The sequence below is a fragment of the Pseudophryne corroboree genome, chromosome 3, assembly GCF_028390025.1.
Source record: "Pseudophryne corroboree isolate aPseCor3 chromosome 3, aPseCor3.hap2, whole genome shotgun sequence".
NCBI classification, from domain to species: Eukaryota; Metazoa; Chordata; class Amphibia; order Anura; family Myobatrachidae; genus Pseudophryne; species Pseudophryne corroboree.
The window spans coordinates 720,546,876-720,574,701 of NC_086446.1; the positions used below are offsets into that span (position 1 = coordinate 720,546,876).

Below are 27,826 nucleotides of genomic sequence, written 5' to 3' on the forward strand. Positions count from 1 at the left end.
CTGCTGCAGTAGTGCTGACACGGGGCTCCAGAGAGGTAACTGAACATGGGTTTAAGTACTGTAGCTTGTGAAGGGAAAACAGTGGGATGAGGGGTAGTGCAAGGCGTACGCATAAAGAGGTGCATATAGGGGGTAATTCAGAGTTGATCGCAGCAGCAAATGTTAGCAGTTGGGCAAAACCTTCGGGGTAATTCGGAGTTGATCGCAGCAGGACATTTTTTAGCAGTTGGGCAAAACCATGTGCACTGCAGGGGGGGCAGATATAACATGTGCAGAGAGAGTTAGATTTGGGTGGGGTGTGTTCAACCTGAAATCTAAATTGCAGTGTAAAAAATAAGAATTTACTCACCGGTAATTCTATTTCTCGTAGTCCGTAGTGGATGCTGGGACTCCGTAAGGACCATGGGGAATAGCGGCTCCGCAGGAGACTGGGCACAACTAAAAGAAAGCTTCTGTCTAACTGGTGTGCACTGGCTCCTCCCACTATGACCCTCCTCCAGACTTCAGTTAGGATACTGTGCCCGGAAGAGCTGACACAATAAGGAATGATTTTGAATCCTGGGTAAGACTCATACCAGCCACACCAATCACACCGTATAACTCGTGATACAATACCCAGTTAACAGTATGACAACAACTGAGCCTCTCAACAGATGGCTCAACAATAACCCTTTAGTTAAACAATAACTATATACAAGTATTGCAGACAATCCGCACTTGGGATGGGCGCCCAGCATCCACTACGGACTACGAGAAATAGAATTACCGGTGAGTAAATTCTTATTTTCTCTGACGTCCTAAGTGGATGCTGGGACTCCGTAAGGACCATGGGGATTATACCAAAGCTCCCAAACGGGCGGGAGAGTGCGGATGACTCTGCAGCACCGAATGGGCAAACTCTAGGTCCTCCTCAGCCAGGGTGTCAAACTTGTAGAATTTAGCAAATGTGTTTGACCCCGACCAAGTAGCTGCTCGGCAAAGTTGTAAAGCCGAGACCCTTCGGGCAGCCGCCCAAGACGAGCCCACCTTCCTCGTGGAATGGGCTTTCACTGATTTAGGATGCGGCAGTCCAGCCGCAGAATGTGCAAGCTGAATCGTACTACAGATCCAGCGAGCAATAGTCTGCTTTGAAGCAGGTGCACCCAACTTGTTGGGCGCATGCAGGATCAATAGCGAGTCAGTCTTTCTGACGCCAGCTGTCCTGGAAACATAAATTTTCAGGGCCCTGACTACGTCCAACAACTTGGAAGCCTCCAAGTCTTTAGTAGCCGCAGGCACCACAATAGGTTGGTTCAAATGAAAAGCTGATACCACCTTAGGGAGAAACTGGGGACCAGTCCTCAATTCTGCCCTATCCATATGAAAAATCAGATAGGGGCTTTTACATGACAAAGCCACCAATTCTGATACACGCCTGGCCGAATCCAAGGCCAACAACATGACCACTTTCCACGTGAGATATTTCAATTCCACGGTTTTAAGTAGCTCAAACCAATGTGACTTTAGGAAATCCAACACCACGTTGAGATCTCAAGGTGCCACTGGAGGCACAAAAGGGGGCTGAATATGCAGCACTCCCTTAACAAAAGTCTGAACTTCAGGCAGTGAAGCCAGTTCTCTTTGAAAGAAAATCGATAGAGCCGAAATCTGGACTTTAATGGAACCCAATTTTAGGCTCATAGTCACCCCTGACTGTAGGAAGTGCAGGAAACGGCCCAGCTGAAATTCTTCCGTTGGGGCCTTCCTGGCCTCACACCATGCAACATATTTTCGCCAAAGCGGTGATAATGGTTCGCGGTCACTTCTTTCCTAGCTTTAATCAGCGTAGGAATGACTTCCTCCAGAATGCCCTTTTCCTTCAGGATCTGGCATTCAACCGCCATGCCGTCAAACGCAGCCGCGGTAAGTTTTGGAACAGACAGGGCCCCTGCTGCAGCAGGTCCTGTCTGAGCGGCAGAGGCCATGGGTCCTCTGAGATCATTTCTTGAAGTTCCGGGTACCAAGCTCTTCTTGGCCAATCCGGAACAATGAGTATAGTTCTTACTCCTCTTCTCCTTATTATCCTCAGTACCTTTGGTATGAGAGGAAGAGGAGGGAACACATAAACCGACCGGTACACCCACGGTGTCACTAGAGCGTCCACAGCTATCGCCTGAGGGTCTCTTGACCTGGCGCAATATCTTTCTAGCTTTTTGTTTAGGCGGGACGCCATCATGTCCACCTGTGGCCTTTCCCAACGGTTTACAATCAGTTGGAAGACTTCTGGATGAAGTCCCCACTCTCCCGGGTGGAGGTCGTGCCTGCTGAGGAAGTCTGCTTCCCAGTTGTCCACTCCCGGAATGAACACTGCTGACAGTGCTAACACGTGATTTTCCGCCCATCGGAGAATTCTTGTGGCTTCTGCCATCGCCGTCCTGCTTCTTGTGCCGCCCTGTCGGTTTACATGGGCGACTGCCATGATGTTGTCTGACTGGATCAGTACCGGCTGGTTTTGAAGCAGGGGTTTTGCCTGACTGAGGGCATTGAAAATGGCCCTTAGTTCCAGAATATTTATGTGTAGGGAAGTCTCCTGACTTGACCATAGCCCTTGGAAATTTCTTCCCTGTGTGACTGCCCCCCAGCCTCGAAGGCTGGCATCCGTGGTCACCAGGACCCAGTCCTGTATGCCGAATCTGCGGCCCTCTTGAAGATGAGCACTTTGCAGCCACCACAGCAGAGACACCCTGGTCCTTGGAGACAGGGTTATCAGCCGATGCATCTGAAGATGCGATCCGGACCACTTGTCCAACAGGTCCCACTGAAAGGTTCTTGCATGGAACCTGCCGAATGGAATTGCTTAGTAGGAAGCTACCATTTTTCCCAGGACTCGCGTGCAGTGATGCACCGACACCCGTTTTGGTTTTAGGAGGCCTCTGACTAGAGATGACAGCTCCTTGGCCTTCTCCTCCGGGAGAAACACTTTTTTCTGTTCTGTGTCCAGAACCATCCCCAGGAACAGTAGACGTGTCGTAGGGACCAGCTGTGACTTTGGAATATTTCGAATCCAGCCGTGCTGTTGTAGCACCTCCCGAGATAGTGCTACCCCGACCAACAACTGCTCCCTGGACCTCGCCTTTATTAGGAGATCGTCCAAGTACGGGATAATTAAAACTCCCTTTTTCCGAAGGAGTATCATCATTTCGGCCATTACCTTGGTAAATACCCTCGGAGCCGTGGATAGACCAAACGGCAACGTCTGGAATTGGTAATGACAATCCTGTACCACAAATCTGAGGTACTCCTGGTGAGGATGGTAAATAGGGACATGCAGGTAAGCATCCTTGATGTCCAGTGATACCATGTAATCCCCCTCGTCCAGGCTTGCAATAACCGCCCTGAGCGATTCCATCTTGAACTTGAATTTTTTTATATATGTGTTCAAGGATTTCAAATTTAAAATGGGTCTCACCGAACCGTCCGGTTTCGGTACCACAAACATTGTGGAATAGTAACCCCGTCCTTGTTGAAGTAGGGGTACCTTGACTATCACCTGCTGGGAATACAGCTTGTGAATTGCCTCTAGCACTGCCTCCCTGCCTGAGGGAGTTGTTGGCAAGGCAGATTTGAGGAAACGGCGGGGGGGGGGGGGGGGGGGGGGACATCTCGAATTCCAGCTTGTACCCCTGAGATACTACTTGAAGGATCCAGGGATCCACCTGTGAGCGAGCCCACTGATTGCTGAAGTTTTTGAGACGGGCCCCCACAATACCTGGCTCCGCCTGTGGAGCCCCAGCGTCATGCGGTGGACTTGGAGGAAGCGGGGGAGGACTTTTGCTCCTGGGAACTGGCTGTATGCTGCAGCTTTTTCCCTCTACCTCTGCCTCTGGGCAGAAAGGACGCGCCTTTAACCCGCTTGCCCTTATGGGGCCGAAAGGACTGTACCTGATAATACGGTGCTTTCTTTGGCTGTGAGGGAACATGGGGTAAAAATGCTGACTTCCCAGCTGTTGCTGTGGAAACGAGGTCCGAGAGACCATCCCCGAACAATTCCTCACCCTTATAAGGCAAAATTTCCATGTGCCTTTTAGAATCTGCATCACCTGTCCACTGCCGAGTCCATAACCCTCTCCTGGCAGAAATGGACATTGCACTTATTTTAGATGCCAGCCGGCAAATATCCCTCTGTGCATCTCTCATGTATAAGACTGCGTCTTTAATATGCTCTACGGTTAGCAATATAGTGTCCCTGTCTAGGGTATCAATATTTTCCGACAGGGAATCTGACCACGCAGCTGCAGCACTGCACATCCATGCTGAAGCAATAGCTGGTCTCAGTATAATACCTGTGTGTGTATATACAGACTTCAGGATAGCTTCCTGCTTTCTATCAGCAGGCTCCTTTAGGGCGGCCGTATCCGGAGACGGTAGTGCCACCTTCTTTGACAAGCGTGTGAGCGCTTTATCCACCCTAGGGGATGTTTCCCAACGTGACCTATCCTCTGGCGGGAAAGGGTACGTCATTAGTAACCTTTTAGAAATTACCAGTTTCTTATCGGGGGAAGCCCACGCTTCTTCACACACTTCATTTAATTCCTCAGATGGAGGAAAAACTACTGGTAGTTTTTTCTCTCCAAACATAATACCCTTTTTTGTGGTACCTGGGGTAACATCAGAAATGTGCAACACATTTTTCATAGCCTCAATCATGTAACGTGTGGCCCTATTGGAAGTTACATTAGTCTCATCGTCGTCGACACTGGAGTCAGTATCCGTGTCGACATCTGTGTCTGCCATCTGAGGTAGCGGGCGTTTTAGAGCCCCTGATGGCTTTTGAGACGCCTGGGCAGGCACAGGCTGAGAAGCCGGCTGTCCCATATTTGGTATGTCGTCAAACCTTTTATGTAAGGAGTCGACACTGTCACGTAATTCCTTCCACATAACCATCCACTCAGGTGTCGGCCCCGCAGGGGGTGACATCACATTTATAGGCATCTGCTCCGCTTCCACATAAGCCTCCTCATCAAACATGTCGACACAGCCGTACCGACACACCGCACACACACAGGGATTGCTCTGACAGAGTCCAGGACCCCACAAAGCCCTTTGGGGAGACAGAGAGAGAGTATGCCAGCACACACCAGAGCGCTATAATAATACAGGGATTAACTGAATTATTTCCCCTTATAGCTGCTATATAAATTATACTGCGCCTAAATTTAGTGCCCCCCCTCTCTTTTTTACCCTTCTGTAGTTGAAACTGCAGGGGAGAGCCAGGGAGCGATCCTTCCAGCGGAGCTGTGAGGGAAAAATGGTGCCAGTGTGCTGAGGGAGATAGCCCCGCCCCTTTTTCGGCGGACTTTTCTCCCGCTTTTTTTATGGATTCTGGCAGGGGTATTTATCACATATATAGCCTCTGGGACTATATACTGTGATTTTTAGCCAGCCAAGGTATTCATATTGCTGCTCAGGGCGCCCCCCCCCCCCCCCCCCAGCGCCCTGCACCCATCAGTGACCGGAGTGTGAGGTGTGCATGAGGAGCAATGGCGCACAGCTGAAGTGCTGTGCGCTACCTTGTTGAAGACCGAAGTCTTCTGCCGACGATTTCCAGGACCATCTTCATGCTTCTGGCTCTGTAAGGGGGACGGCGGCGCGGCTCCGGGACCGAACGATCGAGGTCGGGTCCTGTGTTCGATCCCTCTGGAGCTAATGGTGTCCAGTAGCCTAAGAAGCCCAAACTATCTCCAGTCAGGTAGGTTCGCTTCTTCTCCCCTTAGTCCCTCGTCGCAGTGAGTCTGTTGCCAGCAGATCTCGCTGAAAATAAAAAAAAGTTGTGCCCAGTCTCCTGCGGAGCCGCTATTCCCCATGGTCCTTACGGAGTCCCAGCATCCACTTAGGACGTCAGAGAAATAAAGCAGGCAGTATTTACCCTGCACAGAAACAAAATAACCCACCCAAATCTAACTCTCTCTGCACATGTTATATCTGCCCCCCCCTCCAGTGCACATGGTTTTGCCCAACTGCTAACAAATTTTCTGCTGCGATCAACTTTGAATTACCCCCTATGTGCACTGCAGGTGGGGCAGATGTAACGGGTGGTATTCATGTGACCGGCGGTCGGGAGACCGACAGTCACATGACCTCCTCCAGCATCCCGACCCCTCACTATCCCGATGGTCGGCATGCCGACCAACAGGGACTATTTCCACTCGTGGGTGTCCACGACACCCATAGAGTGGGAATAGAACCGTCGCCACCGAGCCCGCAAGAGGCTTGCTGCACTCGCCCCTCCCCGCCGGGATTCCGGCGTCGGTATGCTGCCGGAATCCTGGCGTCGGTAAGCTGACCGGCGGTCTCCTGACCGCCGGTCAGAATTACAACACCCGATGTAACATTTGCAGAGAGAGTTAGATTTGGGTGGGTTATATTGTTTCTGTGCAGGGTAAATACTGGCTGCTTTATTTTTACACTGCAATTTAGAGTTCAGTTTGAGCACACCCCACCTAAATCTAACCCTCTCTGCACATGTTATATCTGCCGCCCCCCCCCCTCCCCCCTGCAGTGCACATTGTTTTGCCCATCTGCTAACAAATTTGCTGCTGTGATCAACTCTGAATTAGGCCCATAGCCGCATCAGCCTTCTCTTAGCACGACATCTGTATTCTGAATGTGGCCATATATGTAGCTGAGTGCAACCAGAATCTGAACCACCATTGTTTGTATACATACAAGGGTACTCTCTCTCTCTCTCTCTCTCTCTCTCTCTCTCTCTCTCTCTCTATATATATATATATATATATATATCTGAAACGAAATAGAGGAGATGGCGCCAAGGGAGTTATATCAACGCCCTACCTAAAAACGGACCCTTACAGTACTCTCCGGATAAATTACGTCAGATAACAAATACTAACATAAAAATTTATTAAAACAACATATAAACCCGACACAAATGTTCATAAGTATACAGAGTCGATACATTTACATTTGTCGCACAATTTGAACAATCATTTTGTAGTGATGAGGAAAAAGCGTAGATATATCACTACGATTTCCTCCTTCTCCTTATTGTAGATTCGGAGGTAACATCAGATAATAGATAGATAAATAACCCAACGCGTTTCGTCTTGTTCCAAGACTTCATCAGGGGTAAAATCTACAATTGTAGAATAATAAGTCAAAACAAACACATAGCAATAAGCATCTTACACTCACATATAACATGACATATTGGTATCAAAAGAACATGACATAGCAACATGAGGAGGAAAACAGAATAAATAACATGAAGAAAGAGGAAAAAAGAGAACCAAAAAAGCACAGGTTGTGAAAAACATACCTCTTCATTTCAGAACATATTGTCAGCACATAAAAGGTCATTCAAAGATGTATGAACAACGTTTCAATATTTCAATGGGACTTGATTGATACAGCGAGGACCATACCTAATTAAAAAACGTTTAATAACCTTTATTAATTAAAGGACACTTTTTGTTCAATTAGGCAGAGATTGGGATTAATCCAATGGAATGGCACATACCTCATATATCATCAGCTTGAGTCTGACATTCAGATATTCGAATATGGGGAAGATTCATATGTGTATAGAATCTAACTGGTTCGCAAGCATAAGGAACCTAATAAATTGATTAATTGGGTATTAATTATAAGAACACCTATGAGTTCATAAATAGACCCCTATCTTATTTTGACACCCATAATTATAACAATTCTGGTATCACTAATGAACAGATCTCATGACTAACCCGTGTGGTTTCTATATATGATACAGAACAAAGCCACAGAATTGGCTATAGCCAATTCTGTGGCTTTGTTCTGTATCATATATAGAAACCACACGGGTTAGTCATGAGATCTGTTCATTAGTGATACCAGAATTGTTAGTCATGAGATCATGTTCATGGTTAGTCATGAGATCTGTTCATTAGTGATCAGACATTAATGATACCAGAATTGTTATGCTTGCGAACCAGTTAGATTCTATACACATATGAATCTTCCCCATATTCGAATATCTGAATGTCAGACTCAAGCTGATGATATATGAGGTATGTGCCATTCCATTGGATTAATCCCAATCTCTGCCTAATTGAACAAAAAGTGTCCTTTAATTAATAAAGGTTATTAAACGTTTTTTAATTAGGTATGGTCCTCGCTGTATCAATCAAGTCCCATTGAAATATTGAAACGTTGTTCATACATCTTTGAATGACCTTTTATGTGCTGACAATATGTTCTGAAATGAAGAGGTATGTTTTTCACAACCTGTGCTTTTTTGGTTCTCTTTTTTCCTCTTTCTTCATGTTATTTATTCTGTTTTCCTCCTCATGTTGCTATGTCATGTTCTTTTGATACCAATATGTCATGTTATATGTGAGTGTAAGATGCTTATTGCTATGTGTTTGTTTTGACTTATTATTCTACAATTGTAGATTTTACCCCTGATGAAGTCTTGGAACAAGACGAAACGCGTTGGGTTATTTATCTATCTATTATCTGATGTTACCTCCGAATCTACAATAAGGAGAAGGAGGAAATCGTAGTGATATATCTACGCTTTTTCCTCATCACTACAAAATGATTGTTCAAATTGTGCGACAAATGTAAATGTATCGACTCTGTATACTTATGAACATTTGTGTCGGGTTTATATGTTGTTTTAATAAATTTTTATGTTAGTATTTGTTATCTGACGTAATTTATCCGGAGAGTACTGTAAGGGTCCGTTTTTAGGTAGGGCGTTGATATAACTCCCTTGGCGCCATCTCCTCTATTTCGTTTCATATTTTCACACATTTAGTTCCTCCTAACAGGGAACTTAGAGGATACAGGCAGCCATATAATTAATTAATTTTAGTGTTTTATTTGAAATAGCGCAGTGGGAGAGTAATTCTTGTCATATATATATATATCTATCTATCTATCTAGCCAAGGTAACATAAGTTCTTATATTTATAATAAAAAAGCCCCCAAAGCCCTACAAGTAGTAGAGATCAGTGTTTGAAAATAATTAAGTAAATAGAAAGAAATTCATATATACTGTGTGTATATGTATATATATATATATATATACATATATATACACACACATATAAAGGGCATGTATAACATGTATAGAGAACACTTTGAACAAGTACATGTATAACCCTTTTATTCTATATCAAGGGCAAAAAGATGAAATGCGAGAAAGCACCTTAACTTCTCGCTCTGCATCAAGGGTTCCGCCAACTTGTTCCTGTAATAGCGCATAGGCACGCTGCAGAGCCTGGTATTCCATAGTCAGCTGTCGGAAACGCAACTCGGTCTCTTCTTTGGCCATGCCCTATTGTGTGCAAAGAGTGATTTAGTGAATCATTAAACAACACCGTTTATCGGGGGTCATTCTGACCCGATCACACGCTGCAGTTTATCGCAGCTGTGCGATCGGGTCAGAACTGCGCATGCTGATTGACAGGCAGAGGCGGTCGCTGGGTGGGATGGCGGCATTTGGGCGCCATTTCGTAGGCGCGGTCCGGCCAACGCAGGCATGCCCGGACTGAACGGGGGGCGGGCGGCATCGGCTGCGTGACTTCACACGCAGCCAATGCGGGCCGGGGAGCGATGAGTAGCTCCCGGCCAGCACCCTAAAGCTGCGCTGGTCGGGAGCTACACTTGAAGTGCAAAGGCATCGCCGCTGTGCGATGCCTTTGCACTTCTGCGGGGGGGCCGGCACTGACATGCGGGGCGGGATAGCCCTGTGCTGGGCGTCCCCCCGCATGTCAGTGTGAATGATCGTAGCTGTGCTAAATTTACCACAGCTACGAACATCTCGGAATGACCCCCATCAGCCATATTTTTTTCTGAGAATCAGATAGAAAGCATGATGGAATCATACCGCCTAGTTCTGTAATGTAATAGAGATTCCCTCACTAAAGCCATATATCAACAGTTTCATTAAAATGGCGAGCAAATCACCACTCAGATACTATTTGGTCCTTCAATAGTAAGTCAAAAGTAAGCCACAAATGAGGCTTTTCAAGTGCTCATTCAAGAGGCTTTTCAAGTGCTCATGTTACTGTTATTTAAAAAGTATTTTCTTTTTTCCCTATGCACCCAGTGCAGATCTAGTCACGTAGGCCAGTGGATCTGGAATTTGAACATTTATGCATGGCCAAATTAAGGGCCACATAGTCCTCGGGCTGAAAATATTCGAAGTTCTGTAGTGAGAAGGGGAGGAGATTTAAGCAGATGTGTGGGTGTGGCCAGGGCCATGTGGGCGTGTACCCCCCTACACCACCAGCCCCTGCATCTCCCTAAATATGTAAATTTCTATAATTTTATAAATCAGATAGGTAACAATTTAAATGCTTATCATTTCTGCCCAACCGTGTGGCCAGCTGGGCGACTGGTCATCATCATGCTATCATGGCGATTGGCCTGTTTTATGTGCCCGTAGCCCCAACCTTTCATTGTGAATCTGTCCCTGCATTTAGGCAGGGACGGATTATGCCTTAGGAGTGCCCGGGCCACTTTAGACAGGGGGGGGGGCCAAGGGAAGGTGGGGGTGTATATTAGATTGTGCATACCTCCCAACATGTCCCAGGAGGGACAAAATGCTCTCTACCTGGACTTCCCTCTTAATATATGATTGGTGTGACCTGTGTTGAACTATTTAATTGATAAGAAAGGTCTTTCAACACAGGTGATTGCAGTCATAAATTAAGAAGGAAATCCAGGTAGAGAGCATGTTGTCCCTCCTGGAATGGGTCATGTTGAGAGGTATGGATTGTGTATATTAAATTTAAACCAATGGTGTATATTAGATTTAAACTAATAGTTTAATAATGCCTGTGTACTAGCTCTAATTGAAAGACAACTATTATATACAATTTTCTTGTAGTGTAACAAAGACAACCTAACGTTAGAATACACATAGAAAAATAAAATAATTTATCTTGTCACATGCAAGAACAGCAGCAGCAGCAGCCTCTGTATTACTTACACACTGGGACAGGACTCAGGAGGACTCTCTGTCTCTCTATCTCTAGACCCAAATTGTTTAGTTGCATACCAGTTTACACAAGACTCAGACAGCCAAGCAGGGAGGAGGAGAAGCTGGGATCCCTGTGTCACTTACAGCTCTCTCCACTCTCCTATTTCTCCTCTGGTTGGAAAGCTCTATCAGTAGCTCATGAAACATGATACTTCAGTGTCTCTACCTTCACTGCATACTGTTCTGCTCACATTCTGGCTGCAGGGTCTGCTGCTGCTTAAGAAGGAAAGCTAGTGATGTCAGTGTACTCTGGCCGGTGGTCCCCCTGACAAAGGGGGGCCCGGAGTACGTATGCCCTGCATCGCCCCCTTAATCTGGCTATGCATTTAGGTTCTTTGCATGGGTGTCCAAATTAGTTGAATCCATTAAACTATTGCATTCGATGACATACTAAATGCTGGACACAATATCTGAAAACAGAAATCCTCAAAACATCACCTGCTGGAATAACGTGACGGTTGAGTTTGGGAACCACTGGTGTAGATGACTAAATTACATCACTTTACCTCTTCCACATCCTCATCAGGAGTGCAGGGGGTGCGGTCTGTCCTGTCAGTTTGGTAGGAGATTGAAGAACCGTCGGAATCCAGAGATGCTTCTTCGTCATACCCAAAAAATGTTTCCACAACCGGCTACAAAGCAGAAAGCCGAAATGGAGAGTACATTATTAATTACCATTTCTGTGCATAAAGGAAAGTTTGTTCTTTGCCAGGAGATTTATGCATGGATTTTATTGAACAGTGAACAGGTACTGTAGCCTTTAAAGAAGTAAAAAGGAAGGGATAATTCTGCTGCTTATTACTACAACAATAGACCAACTAGGGCCGACATTAGGGTGGGACTGCTGGGGCTACAGTACCAGGCCTGGACAGAGAGAAGGTCCTAAGTTTTTAGATTGCATAGATGCAAAAAGCTAAAATTCTTTGTGGGGCACTCTTTGTTTTGATACATGTATTATTATCATATTGCCTACTTTGCTGCCCCACCCTCCGGAAAGAGGCAGCATTGTAGGCACATGGGGGCGTGGCCGGTGGGAAAATGGTCTGTCTGGGGGCGTGGACTGGAGGCAAGGTGGGCTGTCCAGGGGTGTGGCCAGTGGGGAAAGAGAGCAGTCCGAGGGTGTAGCATCATGACTGCGTCATTGTGGCACCGACCCCGCTATATAGTGCCAAGAAAATTGACACTGTATAGCGGGAAGGAAAAGGGGGGCTGAGCTACAATGACGTGATTCAGTGCGAATCGCGTCATCGGATCCTCTCGGACCGCCCACTTGATCTCTGCTGTGGACGGCTGAGGGGGGGTGTGGAGGGGCTGGCAGGGAAAGCAGGAGACTTGCCCACCTTTCCGGGGGCCAGGAGGGCCGCCCGGTTTTCGGGAGCCTCCCGGCCATTCCAGGAGGGTAGGCAAGTATGATTATATTCTAAAACATAAATTTTAATATCTTTAAATCTCTAAAATGTTGGTGATGTGTACAAGAGGAAAATCAATAAAACACCAAAAAAGAGTAATTCATCAATCTCATTTGAGTCTCATTCTGGGGTAGATATACTACAGCGGCACATGCTGCTATAGCTCTTCCTGCTTCACCTCTTTACCAAAGCAAAGCAGGAAGGTACATCGACGAGATATAAGAACATCTCATTTGCCAGGGCGGGGGAGTGAAAACTGGCAGACCAAGTAGCAGACTGGGACCTCTGGCTGATAGCGGTGAGGCAAGGCTGTGACATGGCCGCAAGGGGGGGGGGGGGGATAGTTGGCTGGAGCCCGCGGCTGGATCCAATCGGATCACAGCGGAAGTAGAGCAGATCAATGCAAAATTATGCTTCCGCCCCTCAGCATGTGCAGGTCGGCAGGCCTTGCTTCTACTCCTGCTTCATCACTTTGTGGCCTGCAGGGGTGGCCTCATGTATACAGCTATGCTGGGAAGTTGAGCGCCAAGTATAGGAAGACGCTCTTTTAAGCAGTCAACACCCAGATGTAGGAGTGAGGACTGCGGGACCTTTGGGACCTTTTGGGGAGCTGCTCAGACCAGCAGCCAACGGAGAACACAGGCATACAACAGGAATCCTTGGTGAGTGTATAACGGGAGATGAGTTTGCATACCATACTAACATGGTATACTTCTACTGTGGAACACTTCTACTGTAGCTGGAGAGAACATGATGGTCCATGGGATGGGAATGAGATGATTAGGGTTCACATAATGTGGCTAGCGGGCATGATGTGGCTGCAAGTGGGTATTATGGCTGTAGAGGCATTATGTAATGTGGCTACAAAGCATCATCACTGTAATGTATGGCATCACAATTATGGGCTCTGTCACAACCATGCTCCTTGTATTGGAATGTTTTACAGGTTGAGTATCCCTTATCCAAAATGCTTGGGACCAGACGTATTTTGGATATCGGATTTTTCCGTACTTTGGAATAATTGCATACCATAATGAGATATCATGGTGATGGGACCTAAGTCTAAGCACATAATGCATTTATGTTACATGTACACCTTATACACACAGCCTGCAGGTCATTTTAGCCAATATTTTTAATAACTTTGTGCATTAAACAAAGTGTGTGTACATTCACACAATTCATTTATGTTTCATATACACCTTATACACACAGCCTAAAGGTCATTTAATACAATATTTTTTAATAACTTTGTGTATTAAACAAAGTTTGTGTACATTGAGTCATCAAAAAACAAAGGTTTCACTATCTCACTCTCATTCAAAAAAGTCCGTATTTCGGAATATTCCGTATTTCGGAATATTTGGATATGGGATACTCAACCTGTATTCCTTTTCTTTCTTTCTTTTTTCTGTTTATTTAATTATATTTTATTCATTTATTCTTTATTTATTTTATTTTATTTTTATTTGTATGTGTGTGGATGGGGGGGGGGGGGGGTGGAGCACCAAATTGCTTCCTTGCCCTGGTGCCGAAAATCCTAGTTTCGGCCCTGGCTATGATATCTACTGTATATGTGTAAGAGGGAGGTGGCAGGGTTGTGGATGTGGCAGGGATGAGGTATATGTCTGTGAGAGGGAGGTGGATGGGGCAGGGCTGGGTATATGTCTGTGAGAGGGAGGTGGATGGGGCAGGGATGAGGTATATGTCTGTGAGAGGGAGGTGGATGGGGCAGGGCTGGGTATATGTCTGTGAGAGGGAGGTAGATGGGCCAGGGCTGGGTATATGTCTGTGAGAGGGAGGTGGATGGGGCAGGGCTGGGTATATGTCTGTGAGAGGGAGGTGGATGGGGCAGCGCTGGGTATATGTCTGTGAGAGGGAGGTGGATGGGGCAGGGCTGGGTATATGTCTGTGAGAGGGAGGTGGATGGGGCAGGGCTGGGTATATGTCTGTGAGAGGGAGGTGGATGGGGCAGGGCTGAGGTATATGTCTGTGAGAGGGAGGTGGATGGGGCAGCGCTGGGTATATGTCTGTGAGAGGGAGGTGGATGGGGCAGGGCTGGGTATATGTCTGTGAGAGGGAGGTGGATGGGGCAGGGCTGGGTATATGTCTGTGAGAGGGAGGTAGATGGGGCAGCGCTGGGTATATGTCTGTGAGAGGGAGGTGAATGGGGCAGGGCTGGGTATATGTCTGTGAGAGGGAGGTGGATGGGGCAGCGCTGGGTATATGTCTGTGAGAGGGAGGTGGATGGGGCAGCGCTGGGTATATGTCTGTGAGAGGGAGGTGGATGGGGTAGGGCTGGGTATATGTCTGTGAGAGGGAGGTGGATGGGGCAGGGCTGGGTATATGTCTGTGAGAGGGAGGTGGATGGGGCAGGGCTGGGTATATGTCTGTGAGAGGGAGGTGGATTGGGCAGGGCTGAGGTATATGTCTGTGAGAAGGAGGTGGATGGGGCAGGGCTGAGGTATATGTCTGTGAGAGGGAGGTGGATGGGGCAGCGCTGGGTATATGTCTGTGAGAGGGAGGTGGATGGGGCAGGGCTGGGTATATGTCTGTGAGAGGAAGGTGGATGGGGCAGGGCTGGGTATATGTCTGTGAGAGGGAGGTGGATGGGGCAGCGCTGGGTATATGTCTGTGAGAGGGAGGTGGATGGGGCAGGGCTGGGTATATGTCTGTGAGAGGGAGGTGGATGGGGCAGCTCTGGGTATATATCTGTGAGAGGGAGGTGGATGGGGCAGCGCTGGGTATATGTCTGTGAGAGGGAGGTGGATGGGGCAGGGCTGGGTATATGTCTGTGAGAGCGAGGTGGATGGGGAAGGGCTGTGGTATATATGTCTATGAGAGGGAGGTGGCTGGAGCAGGGATGAGGCATATGTGTGAAAGGGAGGTGGATGGGGCAGGGCTGGGGTATATGTGTGAGAAGGAGGTGGATGGGGCAGGGCTCGGATATATGTGTGAGAATAAGGTGGATGGGGCAGGGCTCGGGTATATGTGTGAGAGGGAGGTAGCTGGGGCAGCGCTGGGTATATGTCTGTGAGAGGGAGGTGGATGGGGCAGGGCTGGGTATATGTCTGTGAGAGGAAGGTGGATGGGGCAGGGCTGGGTATATGTCTGTGAGAGGGAGGTGGATGGGGCAGCGCTGGGTATATGTCTGTGAGAGGGAGGTGGATGGGGCAGGGCTGGGTATATGTCTGTGAGAGGGAGGTGGATGGGGCAGCTCTGGGTATATATCTGTGAGAGGGAGGTGGATGGGGCAGGGCTGGGTATATGTCTGTGAGAGCGAGGTGGATGGGGAAGGGCTGTGGTATATATGTCTATGAGAGGGAGGTGGCTGGAGCAGGGATGAGGCATATGTGTGAAAGGGAGGTGGATGGGGCAGGGCTGGGGTATATGTGTGAGAAGGAGGTGGATGGGGCAGGGCTCGGATATATGTGTGAGAATAAGGTGGATGGGGCAGGGCTCGGGTATATGTGTGAGAGGGAGGTAGCTGGGGCAGGGATGAGGTATATGTGTGAGAAGGAGGTGGATGGGGCAGGCTGCGGTATATGTGTGAAAGGGAGATGGCTGGGGCAGGGCTGGGGTATATGTGTGAAACGGAGGTGGTTGGGGCAGGGCTGGGTATATGTGCGAGAGGGAGGTGGTTGGGGTATATGTCAGTGTGTGAATGAGGGGGAGCTGTATGTATCATACAGAGGTGGCTGAGGCAGGGCTCTGGTATCATATCATTTGAAGCCAATTGATGCCCTACCCCCACTGCAGCTCCACCATTGCTTCTTTTGTCAGCACCGAGCCCCATAATTTCTGATTGCAGATGTAAAGCAGCGACCACTGGATAAGGCTGCACAGATCCCAGGGATAAGTGAAGATCTTTAAATTGACTCACCTCTCAGAGGCAGCTCATTTTTTCTTTTGTGTGTGATGGGTTTGTAGTGGGTTCAAATCCCGGCACTTTGACAGTTTATCAGATGGTTTGTGTACTTAGAATGGGGAAATATGGGGCTGGAGTTTTTTGGCCTAAAGTGTGGATTTTCGCCAGTTATGGGTGGGATTATGGGCCCGCCGCCATGTTCTCAATGGCGGTGGCTGTGTGTGACATCAGGCAGCCGCCACGATCACACCCCTGTTCGCTCCACACCACCCCCACAACGCTCTGTCTCCACTCTGGAAATGGAGCGATGCCGTCCTCTCCCCGCCATGCGACCGCCTCTGCCTGATTGATAGGTAGAGGCGATCGCATTTTACGTGGTCCTTCCGCAGAAAGTGAGGGCGCAACCGCAGGATGGGCACTGCACAAGCGATTTGCGATCCAACCTGAATTAGCCCCTTAGTTAGTAAATTGGCAGGATGCAGCATTTGCTGCAATCCTGCCAGGATTTCAAACCCGTAGCTTAGTAAATCTCCCTCAAAATGCTTGTGATCAAGTGCATATTTAAGCACAGATTTGGACTACTACATACAGTAGCACAAGATATGCTCCGCTCACAATTCAGCATGTACAGATACATCCAGAGAGCAAGGCCAGATTAGAGGCCATATGAGCCCGGGCTTCAAAATGGTAATGGACCTATTCTGAAATGCGGAGGAGTGGTGACCAGTGCTGTGTGGGTGTGGCCAGAGCCATGTGGGTGTGGCCAGTGCTGTGTGGGTGTGTCCGGAGCCATGTGGATGTGGAGTCCTCCTACACTATCAGCCACACGATCTCCATAGACTGAAAATTGCCTAATTTTGTGAGGAAACTAGAAATCTAATATACTTATGATGATGGGCCTAATTTTATGTGGAGGCTTGGAGCTGAAGTTCCACTCACCAAGGGCGTAGCTACCATAAGTGCAGGGATTGCAGCTGCTATGGGGCCCAGAGCTGAGAGGGGCCCTCCTTCCATGACAAAGTTACATGTGTTATATACATTTTTCACCATCATGTGGTATGTAAGAGTCCTTTCAAACTTTTTCCTTGGGGCCTGCAATATATCTATGTATGTCCCTGGACCTGCTCATTGTAGTGTGGTATAAAATGAACTGGAGGGCATTATAATGTTATATAATATGAACCGGGGCACTGTAATGAGGCACAATATGAACGGGGAGCGCTATATATAATAATGTGAATTGGGGGATCTGTGCGGCATAATGTGTACTGGCAGCTGTGAAATGTGACACAGGGTGGACTTAAGAACTACTGCGATTCATAAAAGAAACTAGGACACTACCATGGGGAATAACATTAAATAAGGCTCTACTATGGTTCAGAAAATGAACTAGGGACTATTATAGGGCATAAAATTAACACCTGCTGCAGAGAAGTGTCTCTCCAGAAGCATTGGAACGGGGGCCCCGTCAAAATGTTGCTATGGGACCCACAAAGTTCTGGCTACGCCCCTGCCACTCACCGCATTGTTCATCTGGCCTTGGAGTGGAGATCCGCTCTGGGGTACAGATGCGGCCACTTTGAAGGTGAATTTGATAATGATAACAACTACTATATAGATTTACTGTTTGAATAACACAAATAAATAAATATGGCCCAGATTTATCAAACCTTGGAGAGTGATAAATTGCACGGTGATAAAGTACCAGCCAATCAGCTCCTAACTGTCATATTACAGGCTGTGTTTGAAAAATGACAGTTAGGAGCTGCTTGGTTGGTACTTTAACACCGTGCAATTTATCACTCTCCAAAGCTTGATAAATATGGGCCTACATTTTAAAAAGTAGGATGCTTTTCCCCTAGATTGTTGCTATAAACTAGCTGTGAGTATGATAACACAAGCTGTTATAATATGGATGTTATGGCATTACATTAGTATACGGCTGGTTAAGCTTATATAGCCCATCTCATTATAAAAGGAGTGCCTTGTTTAGAGTTATAAAATGAATGACTGGATAGTTACTTACATGTGTCACGTATGCATAAGGTTTAGAAAAGACTAAAATGCACTAGCACGGCGGTGCGCCATGGCACGCAATGCGCTTGGAACTCGCACTTAGCAGAGACAGGAAGAAATTTTTCAAACCATTTGTTCTGAACATAAAACTCTTAACAATAAAAATGGAAAAGTATTTTACCTTAGGGAGTTTTGTCATTTTTTTCCGCTGCTTCCTAAATCTTAAAAGCTTTTCTCGGTCCTGCGGATAGAAATTGATTGAGTCAGGAGTCGTTTTCCAATGTAAGGCTGGTATGAGAAATATAAGCGTCTCTTCGCTGGGTGGTTTTGTTTGTGCGTGTGTGTATTAATGATTTTATTCCTGCACTAAATTGAAAAAGGAACAAATTATTTTTAGGAAGAATTACTACCATACTTGCTACTTTCCCAGGCCGGAAAATCGTGTGGCGCTCCTGGTCTCCCAGAAGAGTGGACACGTCTCCCGGCTGGATGCCCCCAGCCTGCATCTCCACCAGTGCTACCCAATCCCCTGCAGTTGTCGCTGTCCGGCAGGGGTCTGATGGCGCGATTTGTGCTGAATCGCGTCATCGTGGCCCCGCCCCCTCACTCACAATGGCAGTGATCTCAGCATTGTGGGGGGTAAACAATGACGTGATCCCGCAATCAAGCCCGGCCCTGCCCCATTTGCCATCACGGTCCCGCCCTCTTTGACATCACGGCCCGATACCACGCCCTTGCTACGCCTCCTCACACTGCACCATGCCCCCCGATATTGCCGAACTAGCTGCCTCATCCCAGAGGGGACAGCCAGAATGTATGATTAGATTGGGTGTGGTATTGAAAGTCGACAGTAACTAGGTCGACAATGTCTAGATCGACCACTATTGGTCAACAGTAACTAGGTCGACAGGGTCTTTAGGTCTACATGTTCTAGGTCAACAGGTCAAAAGGTCGACATGAGTTTTTAATGTTATTTTGGTGTCGTTTTCTTCGTAGAGTGACCGGGAACCCCAATTAGTGCACCGCGTCCCCTCGCATGGCTCGCTTCGCTCGCCATGCTTCGGGCATGGTGCCTTCTCTCCGCTACCGCTTCGCTCGGCACAGATTACCGTTCCAATCGTAGTCCACGTGGATCGTTAAGTATGAAAAGGTTAAAAAAAGGAAAAAATTGTGAAAAACTAATGTCGACCTTTTGACCTGTCGACCTAGAACATGTCGACCTAAAGACCCTGTCGACCTAGACACCCTGTCGACCTAGTTACTGTCGGCCAATAGTGGTCGACCTAGACATTGTCGACCTAGTTACTGTCGACTTTCAATCCGGATCCCGATTAGATTACCACCTAACCTGGGAAACGATATTCAGCTTTAGCCAAATATTAGTGACCCTGCGGTTTTATTTTTCATTAGTGTTGTTATTAATTCAGTTATTTATGGAGCAGATCTATTCAGAAAACAAAATCAAAAGGGCAATAAAATAAATGCAATCAGCATACAGAGTTGGGACTCTGAAGCAAAGCAAACAAAAGTAACTTTGCACCTGGGTAAAACCATGCTGCAGTGCAGGTGAGCAGATGTAACATGATCAGTGAGAGGGGCGTGTCCAAACTCAAATTTACATTTCAGTGTAAAAATAAAGCTGTCCAGCATTTGTGGGCTACATGCAAAAGCTGCCAGTGTTTACCCTTCATGCAAAAAATAACAAATGTATTTGCTCCAACTGTATTGCAACATGGTTTGTTCCAGATACAAAGTTACTTGCTGTTTTTATTTGCTCCCAGTTCAGAATCAGCCCATTAGGGTCCAATCGTGTAGACTCAAGTCACAATATGTTCTTGGGGAAAAATCCGTCTTTGTCTTTTGTCACATATTTAATTGTAATATTCATATATATTTGAAAGCATAAATTTAACATGCATATATAAACATCTACATTCCAAACAGCAGGGCACAGGGCAGAGCCATAACTAGTTTTTTTGGTGCCCTGTGCCAGAGAGAGAATTGCCCCCCACCCCCTTTTTTTCCAATAGAGACATAAGGGGCATGCCTCGTGGGGAAGGGGCATGACAAGATTGATCCCAGAGTAAGCCCATGCTATGATGCCCCTTCCCACAAATCTAAATAATACACACACACACATTTATAGACCACAGCAAGAAAATGGATTTGGACACAAATCCTCTTTATATCACATTCATGCACTTAACTTGAGAGCTCAATGCTATTCAGTTATAATACCCTTTATTAAATATCACATTTCAATATACTGCAATACCCAGGATTCAAACCTATAACCTGTTGAATTGTAATCAAACACCCTACTCACTAAGCTATTTGATTCTACATAAAAACTATGAACACTATATGAAGCTACTGGTACTTTGTATAAAAATAACCAGCATTGCAACTGAGCAGATCTTTGTAGTGTACAGCCACACATCCAATCTCTTCCAGCCACACACTACATAGATCGGCTCAGCAGCAATGCTGATCATTTTTTTACAAAGTAGAAAGTAATCTTCAAATAGTTAGAATTCTCTAGCTTAGAATTATCTACCTTTCTGTGCAAGGGCAGATAGCTCAATGAATAGATTGTCTGAATGCAATGCCGCAGGCAATGAGTTTGAATCCCGGTTTTATCAGCATCTTGAAATGTAATAAAGGAAAGTGTGCTTGAATAACAAAGAAATCTCAAGTTGAGTTCATGAATTTTGTATAGGTATTAGTGACAGAAGGGGTCAGGGTAGGAGACAGGGGCGGTCAGGAGATGCTGGGCTTCAAAAAGGAGGAAAGCTGCAAGTGAAAGAAATTAAAACAGATAATTGACAAGTGCCGCGCCGAGCGCCTCCTACCCTGCAGCGCTATGTGCGGTGCCCCCTCCGCACACACCTAGTTACGGCCCTGACACAGGGCTCCATACAATAATCTGCTAGTCACAAAGGAAAAAAAATACATAAGCAATTCAAGAATAGGATGCCATCTTGTGGCTAGAACTAGTATAGCAACTATTATTTTTTATTTTTTGCTTTCCTGGTTCCCCTGTCATATAAGAAACCATTTTCCTGTAATTTTTATCTTCAGGTGATCTGCAGCAGGACAAGTTGTAAGGTTTAGTGCTATGAGTTCAGTGATGGTCACTTTATTTAAGGTCATTCAGAACTGTTTGGCTACTTGGTTTCTGGCAAACCATGACAACGTCAAAGCTGTCCAGCTTGTTGGAAGTCCTGTCATTCTTTCCTAAATTGCAATAGGAGCTTCTGTCAATCTAATCTTCAGAACAGATGTCATAGGAGCTGCTCTAGCCAAATCGCTGAATGCTTATTATTAGGTTATATGTATAATAGGGGTCTTCAAACAGGACTAAACAATGCAGATAGGCCACTTCCTCTAAACCTTTATAACAAGTCTGTTCTGGGATGAAGGGAGAAACACAAGACTGATTACTTCTGAGAAATAGCTGTCATTTCCCCAGCTTATGCATATACCCAATTTAACATAACTTTAAAACAGACTTAACTGTATAGATCTTAAAACCATTTCACATAACACTGATACTTACAATGACGCTCTTCACATAGCCCGCAGTTTCCAATGTCTGAAAAAAAACAGCATTTTTTTTTTTAATAGATGAGAATAAGTTTGAATCTGTTTTCATGTAGTGATATAGTTCTAAAGTCTGAATGTATCTGTGGCCCAGATTTATCAAAGATTGGAGAGAGATAAAGTGGAGAGATATATAGTACTAATTAATCAGCTACTAACTGTCATTCTACAAGCTGTGTTTGAAAAGTGTGCCAGGATCTGGTTGGTTGATACTTTATCTCTCTTCACGTCATCTCTCTCCAAGCTTTGAGAACTCTGGGCCAAAGTGTCTCTGAAATTGTCACCTCATTCTCCACTCCCCCCCCCCCTCCCCACTCAGCCCCGCCCCCTCTCTCCTGTTCCCCAATGATGGTATGTACTAAGGACCGTATTCAGATTGGATTGCAATTGGCGAGCCAACCGCAAAAATGACAATTATGATGCGGGCACAAGCGCAGGGCCCGTCCTGTGTATGTGCTCGCATTTACTGTGTCAATCAGGCAGAGGCATTTGCAGCGGGGGAGGGCGGCGGCAACGCTCCATTTCCTTGGCGGAGATGGAGCATTGCGGGGGCGGCGTCAGGAAAATGGAGGCATGGCAGGGCAAACGGGGGGCCTGGTGTGGGCGTGACTGGGGCGGCTGCGTGACGTCACACGCAGCTGCTCCGATTTAAAAGATGGCGGCTCTGAAATTGTGTTGCAACCGCAATTTCAGCATGGTCGCAGAGGGAGGGCGGCGGTTAGCATGCTGGGCGGCCTTGCCCTGCAGTGGGTGGCCCCAGAGCCGGATTAAGGGGGGTGCCCAGGGTGGCCACTGCTCTTTCAACTTTAAGGTTGCCGTGGCAGGAGGGATCCACGCTGCCGGGGAGGAGTGTGGCTGTGCATGCGGCTTCCTCATCGGGCAGCACAGTCGGGGACTGAGTCAAGCAATCTCAGCCTTCGCTGCTGCCAGGAGAGATGCTTACGGCGGTGGAGGCTGGAGTCCCCGACCGTGCTGCCCGAGAGGAGGGGGGAGAGGAAACCGCATGCACAGCCGCACTCCGCCCCCGGCAGTGTGGATCCCTCCTGCCCCGGAATCCTGGTGTCTTCTCTCCCTGCTGCAGCGCGGCTCCTGTTGCCTGTGACCGGGGGAGGTGAGCAGCGCGTGCAGCCGGGGGTGCTGGTGGTCTGCGGGTGGGGGTCGGGGGCCCTCCTGTCTTGGGTGCCCTGGGCCCTTCGAGGGCTTAATCCAGCCCTAGGTGGCCCCCAGCATGCAAACAAAAGGATTGCAAACTCTGCTAAAAAGCAGAATTTGCAATCCTTACTGAATAGGGTCCTATGTGCAGAAACATTGGCAGCAAGGTATGTTAAATTGCTCTGATCAATAGGTGCCTCTTTCCCTATATAAGAGGCATGGTCAACATTGTTGCTCTTTGGAATATTATGTAATCTGCTGACAGCACTAGAAAGGCGCCACCTCTGGTGGGATGTAATGGAGTACAGGATCGCTGGATGTGCGGGATGTCTGACGATATTGGATGGTTTTTTAAAGGGGCAAACACTTACAAGGCAAAACCATGCCTTGTAAGTGATTGCTCCTTTAAGAAAACATCGGAGATCGGCCAGCATCATGCACCTCCAGCAAACCTGTACTCCATTAAATCCCTCTGCTTGTGTCTAAAATACCATGAAATACTAGGGAAGTCTTGAATAACTTTGCTGGGCAACAGCCCAGGTATATGGCATTCTCTTACCCAGGCTAACAATTGTATTTGCTAAAATAATCAATAATCAATGGTCATTTTGTTAAAGTATTTGTGTTTTTAACAGTTGAGCAACCCCCAAATCATATGCTGTACCTTACCAGACCTTCTGGCTGTGTGACACCCAGACCTAGCTTTATCTCTGTCACTTTGTGGCTTACCAGCAGGTAATTATGTCCTCATGGCATTACAAACCATTTCACAGGAGTCATACAGCTTTCTTATAACACACACAGGTAACAATTCTGATAATCAAGCAAGTGAGCTCCTTGCAAATCGTATCAGTAAAAGGTTGCAAGGAGCCAAGGCCCTCATTCCGAGTTGTTCGCTCGGTAAAAATCTTCGCATCGCAGCGATTTTCCGCTTAATGCGCATGCGCAATGTCCGCACTGCGACTGCGCCAAGTAAATTTGCTATGCACTTAGTAATTTTACTCACGGCTTTTTCATCGGTCTGGCGATCGTAATGTGATTGACAGGAAATGGGTGTTACTGGGCGGAAACAGGCCGTTTTATGGGCGTGTGGGAAAAAACGCTACCGTTTCCGGAAAAAACGCAGGAGTGGCCGGAGAAACGGAGGAGTGTCTGGGCGAACGCTGGGAGTGTTTGTGACGTCAAACCAGGAACGACAAGCACTGAACTGATCGCAGATGCCGAGTAAGTCTGAAGCTACTCAGAAACTGCTACTCAGAGGTGTGTAATCGCAATATTGCGAATACTTCGTTCGCAATTTTAAGATGCTAAGATTCACTCCCAGTAGGCGGCGGCTTAGCGTGAGCAACTCTGCTAAAATCGCCTTGCGAGCGAACAACTCGGAAGGACCTCCCAAGTACAGTACATTCAGCTGAGTTCTCACATTTGTTGGGTGAGCCTGTGGCTACCGTCATTGTTTGTCTCACCTTAGATAGTTCATCAATAATTATTTGTTGTTCATTCATTTGTAGCCTTAGAAAGTCAATCTCTCTCTCGTCTCGACTTCGGTCCAGGTCATTCAAAGAGCTTGGCCTCCTAATGGTACCAACCTTTTGTCTCTAAATAAGATACAGTTGCAGAAAACACAAAACCGATAAACACAAAACATATACTTTCTTTGCAAAATGACATCACTGGTATATCCCTTTTCATAGGCAAATGAGGGAGGGGGGGGGGGGGGGGTTGTTCCGGTTGCCCAGAAACCTCCCTCCTCTTGTCAAGTGGAAAATGATGATAACAATACCAATGGTATATAATATGATTACTAGAGCTGCCGCCGCATCATGCAGAGCTGCTGCACATGCCCAGTGCTAGCAGATTTTTCAACCAAGTTTGCTGTGTGTGTGGCTCTGAGGCCTCATTTAGTGCAGTGAACCAAAGAGTAGCTACCAGTAAGAAGGGACAGGAGCCTTACCATGAGGTGGGAGAATGTGTGCTTAGAAAGTGCAGTACTGGTTCTATAATGTTTGTGCATTTACTCATTATAGTATGTTTAACCTTTTCCTGACCACTTATCTTATTTATATTATTTAAATATGTTTGATACAGCTTATACTACAGATCAACTATACTGTGTTCCATGTTCCGCAGAGCGGGATATTGCAGATCGCATTTGGAAACCCCTCTCTAGAAATCCTGTGTTTGCCACTGCTTTTAGGATAAACATGTAGTGGTAACTAAAGCTTCTAAAACTGAAAATTGGTGATGTTGCCCATAGCAACCAATCATATTCTCTCCATTATTTCTTTATTGCATTCTTGAAAATCTGATAGGTTGCTATGGGCAACATCACTTCTTTTCACTTTTAGAAGCTTTAGTAAATTTACCCCGTAGAGTGACATAAAATAAGATTTTACTCACCGGTAAATCTATTTCTCGTAGTCCGTAGTGGATGCTGGGACTCCGTAAGGACCATGGGGAATAGCGGCTCCGCAGGAGACTGGGCACAACTAAAGAAAGCTTTAGGACTACCTGGTGTGCACTGGCTCCTCCCACTATGACCCTCCTCCAGACCTCAGTTAGGATACTGTGCCCGGAAGAGCTGACACAATAAGGAAGGATTTTGAATCCCGGGTAAGACTCATACCAGCCACACCAATCACACCGTATAACTCGTGATACTATACCCAGATAACAGTATGAAATATAACTGAGCCTCTCAACAGATGGCTCAACAATAACCCTTTAGTTAGGCAATAACTATAAACAAGTATTGCAGACAATCCGCACTTGGGATGGGCGCCCAGCATCCACTACGGACTACGAGAAATAGATTTACCGGTGAGTAAAATCTTATTTTCTCTGACGTCCTAAGTGGATGCTGGGACTCCGTAAGGACCATGGGGATTATACCAAAGCTCCCAAACAGGCGGGAGAGTGCGGATGACTCTGCAGCACCGAATGAGCAAACTCTAGGTCCTCCTCAGCCAGGGTATCAAACTTGTAGACTCTTGCAAAAATGTTTGAACCCGACCAAGTAACAGCTCAGCAAATTTGTAAAGCCGAGACCCCTCGGGCAGCCGCCCAAGAAGAGCCCACTTTCCTCGTGGAATGGGCTTTTACAGATTTAGGGTGCGGCAGTCCAGCCGCAGAATGTGCAAGTTGAATCGTGTTACAGATCCAGCGAGCAATAGTCTGCTTAGAAGCAGGAGCACCCAGCTTGTTGGGTGCATACAGGATAAATAGCGAGTCAGTTTTCCTGACTCCAGCCGTCCTGGAAACATATACATTTCAGGGCCCTGACTACGTCCAGTAACTTGGAATCCTCCAAGTCCCAAGTAGCCGCAGGCACCACAATAGGTTGGTTCACATGAAAAACTGATACCACCTTAGGAAGGAATTGGGAACGAGTCCTCAATTCCGCCTTATCCATATAAAATACAGATAAGGGCTTTTGTATGACAAAGCCGTCAATTCTGATACACGCCTGGCCGACGCCAAGGCCCACAGCATGACCACTTTCCACGTGAGGTATTGTAGCTCCACGGATTTAAGTGGCTCAACCCAATGCGACTTTAGGAAATCCAACACCACGTTGAGATCCCACGGTGCCACTGGAGGCACAAACGGGGGCTGACTATGCAGCACTCCCTTAACAAAAGTCTGAACTTCAGGCAGTAAAGCCAGTTCTATTTTGGAAGAAAATCGATAGAGCCGAAATCTGGACCTTAATGGAACCCAATTTTAGGCCCATAGTCACCTCTGACTGTAGGAAGTGCAGAAATTGACCTAGCTGAAATTTCTCCTTTGGGCCTTACTGGCCTCACAGCACGCAACATATTTCCGCCATATGCGGTGATAATGGTTTGCGTTCACTTCTTTCCTAGCTTTAAATAGCGTAGGGATAACTTCCTCCGGAATGCCCTTTTCCTTCAGGATCCGGCGTTCAACCGCCATGCCGTCAAACGCAGCCGCGGTACGTCTTGGAACAGACAGGCCCCCTGCTGCAGCAGGTCCTGTCTGAGCGGCAGAGGCCATGGGTCCTCTGAGATCATTTCTTGGAGTTCTGGGTACCAAGCTCTTCTTGGCCAACCCGGAACAATGAGTATAGTTCTTACTCCTCTCTTTCTTATTATTCTCATTACCCTGGGTAAGAGAGGCAGAGAAGGGAACACATACACCGACTGGTACACCCACGGTGTTACCAGAGCGTCCACAGCTATCGCCTGAGGGTCCCTTGACCTGGCGCAATATCTTTGTAGCTTTTTGTTGAGGCGGGACGCCATCATGTCCACCTGTGGCCTTTCCCAACGGTGTACAATCATTTGGAAGACTTCTGGATGAAGTCCCCACTCTCCCGGGTGGAGGTCGTGTCTTCTAAGAAAGTCTGCTTCTCAGTTGTCCACTCCGGGAATGAACACTGCTGACAGTGCTAACACATGATTTTCCGCCCATCGGAGAATCCTTGTGGCTTCTGCCATCGCCATCCTGCTTCTTGTGCCGCCCTGTCGGTTTAGATGAGCGACCGCCGTGATGTTGTCTGACTGGATCAGCACCGGCCGGTGTTGAAGCAGGGGTCTAGCCTGACCTAGGGCATTGTAAATGGCCCTTAGTTTCAGAATATTCATGTCTCCTGACTTTTCCATAGTCCTTGGAAGTTTCTTCCCTGTGTGACTGCCCCCCAGCCTCGAAGGCTGGCATCCGTGGTCACCTGGACCCAGTCCTGTATGCCGAATCTGCGGCCCCCTAGAAGATGAGCACTCTGCAGCC

At 47.0% G+C, this 27,826-nt stretch overlaps 1 protein-coding gene and 1 long non-coding RNA gene across 6 annotated transcripts in view; both read right to left on the reverse strand.

Moving 5' to 3' along the window:
- The window catches only part of JAKMIP3 (Janus kinase and microtubule interacting protein 3), a 377,626-nt gene that overhangs the window by 89,907 nt on the left and 259,893 nt on the right, over positions 1-27,826 (reverse strand). For all 5 annotated transcript variants that reach the window (XM_063962183.1, XM_063962186.1, XM_063962185.1 and 2 more), the window contains 5 exons: positions 24,544-24,675; positions 21,882-21,917; positions 18,504-18,563; positions 11,536-11,661; positions 9,191-9,319 (listed from right to left, as the gene is read on the reverse strand). In XM_063962183.1, coding sequence (XP_063818253.1) covers positions 9,191-9,319; positions 11,536-11,661; positions 18,504-18,563; positions 21,882-21,917; positions 24,544-24,675 — 483 coding nt within the window. The remainder of the gene's footprint in view (positions 1-9,190; positions 9,320-11,535; positions 11,662-18,503; positions 18,564-21,881; positions 21,918-24,543; positions 24,676-27,826) is intronic.
- LOC135058199 (uncharacterized) lies at positions 6,925-7,662 on the reverse strand. Its single transcript, XR_010244671.1, has 3 exons — positions 7,517-7,662; positions 7,316-7,421; positions 6,925-7,132 (listed from the first exon to the last, which is right to left on the reverse strand). It is a non-coding gene; the product is annotated as an uncharacterized LOC135058199 (long non-coding RNA).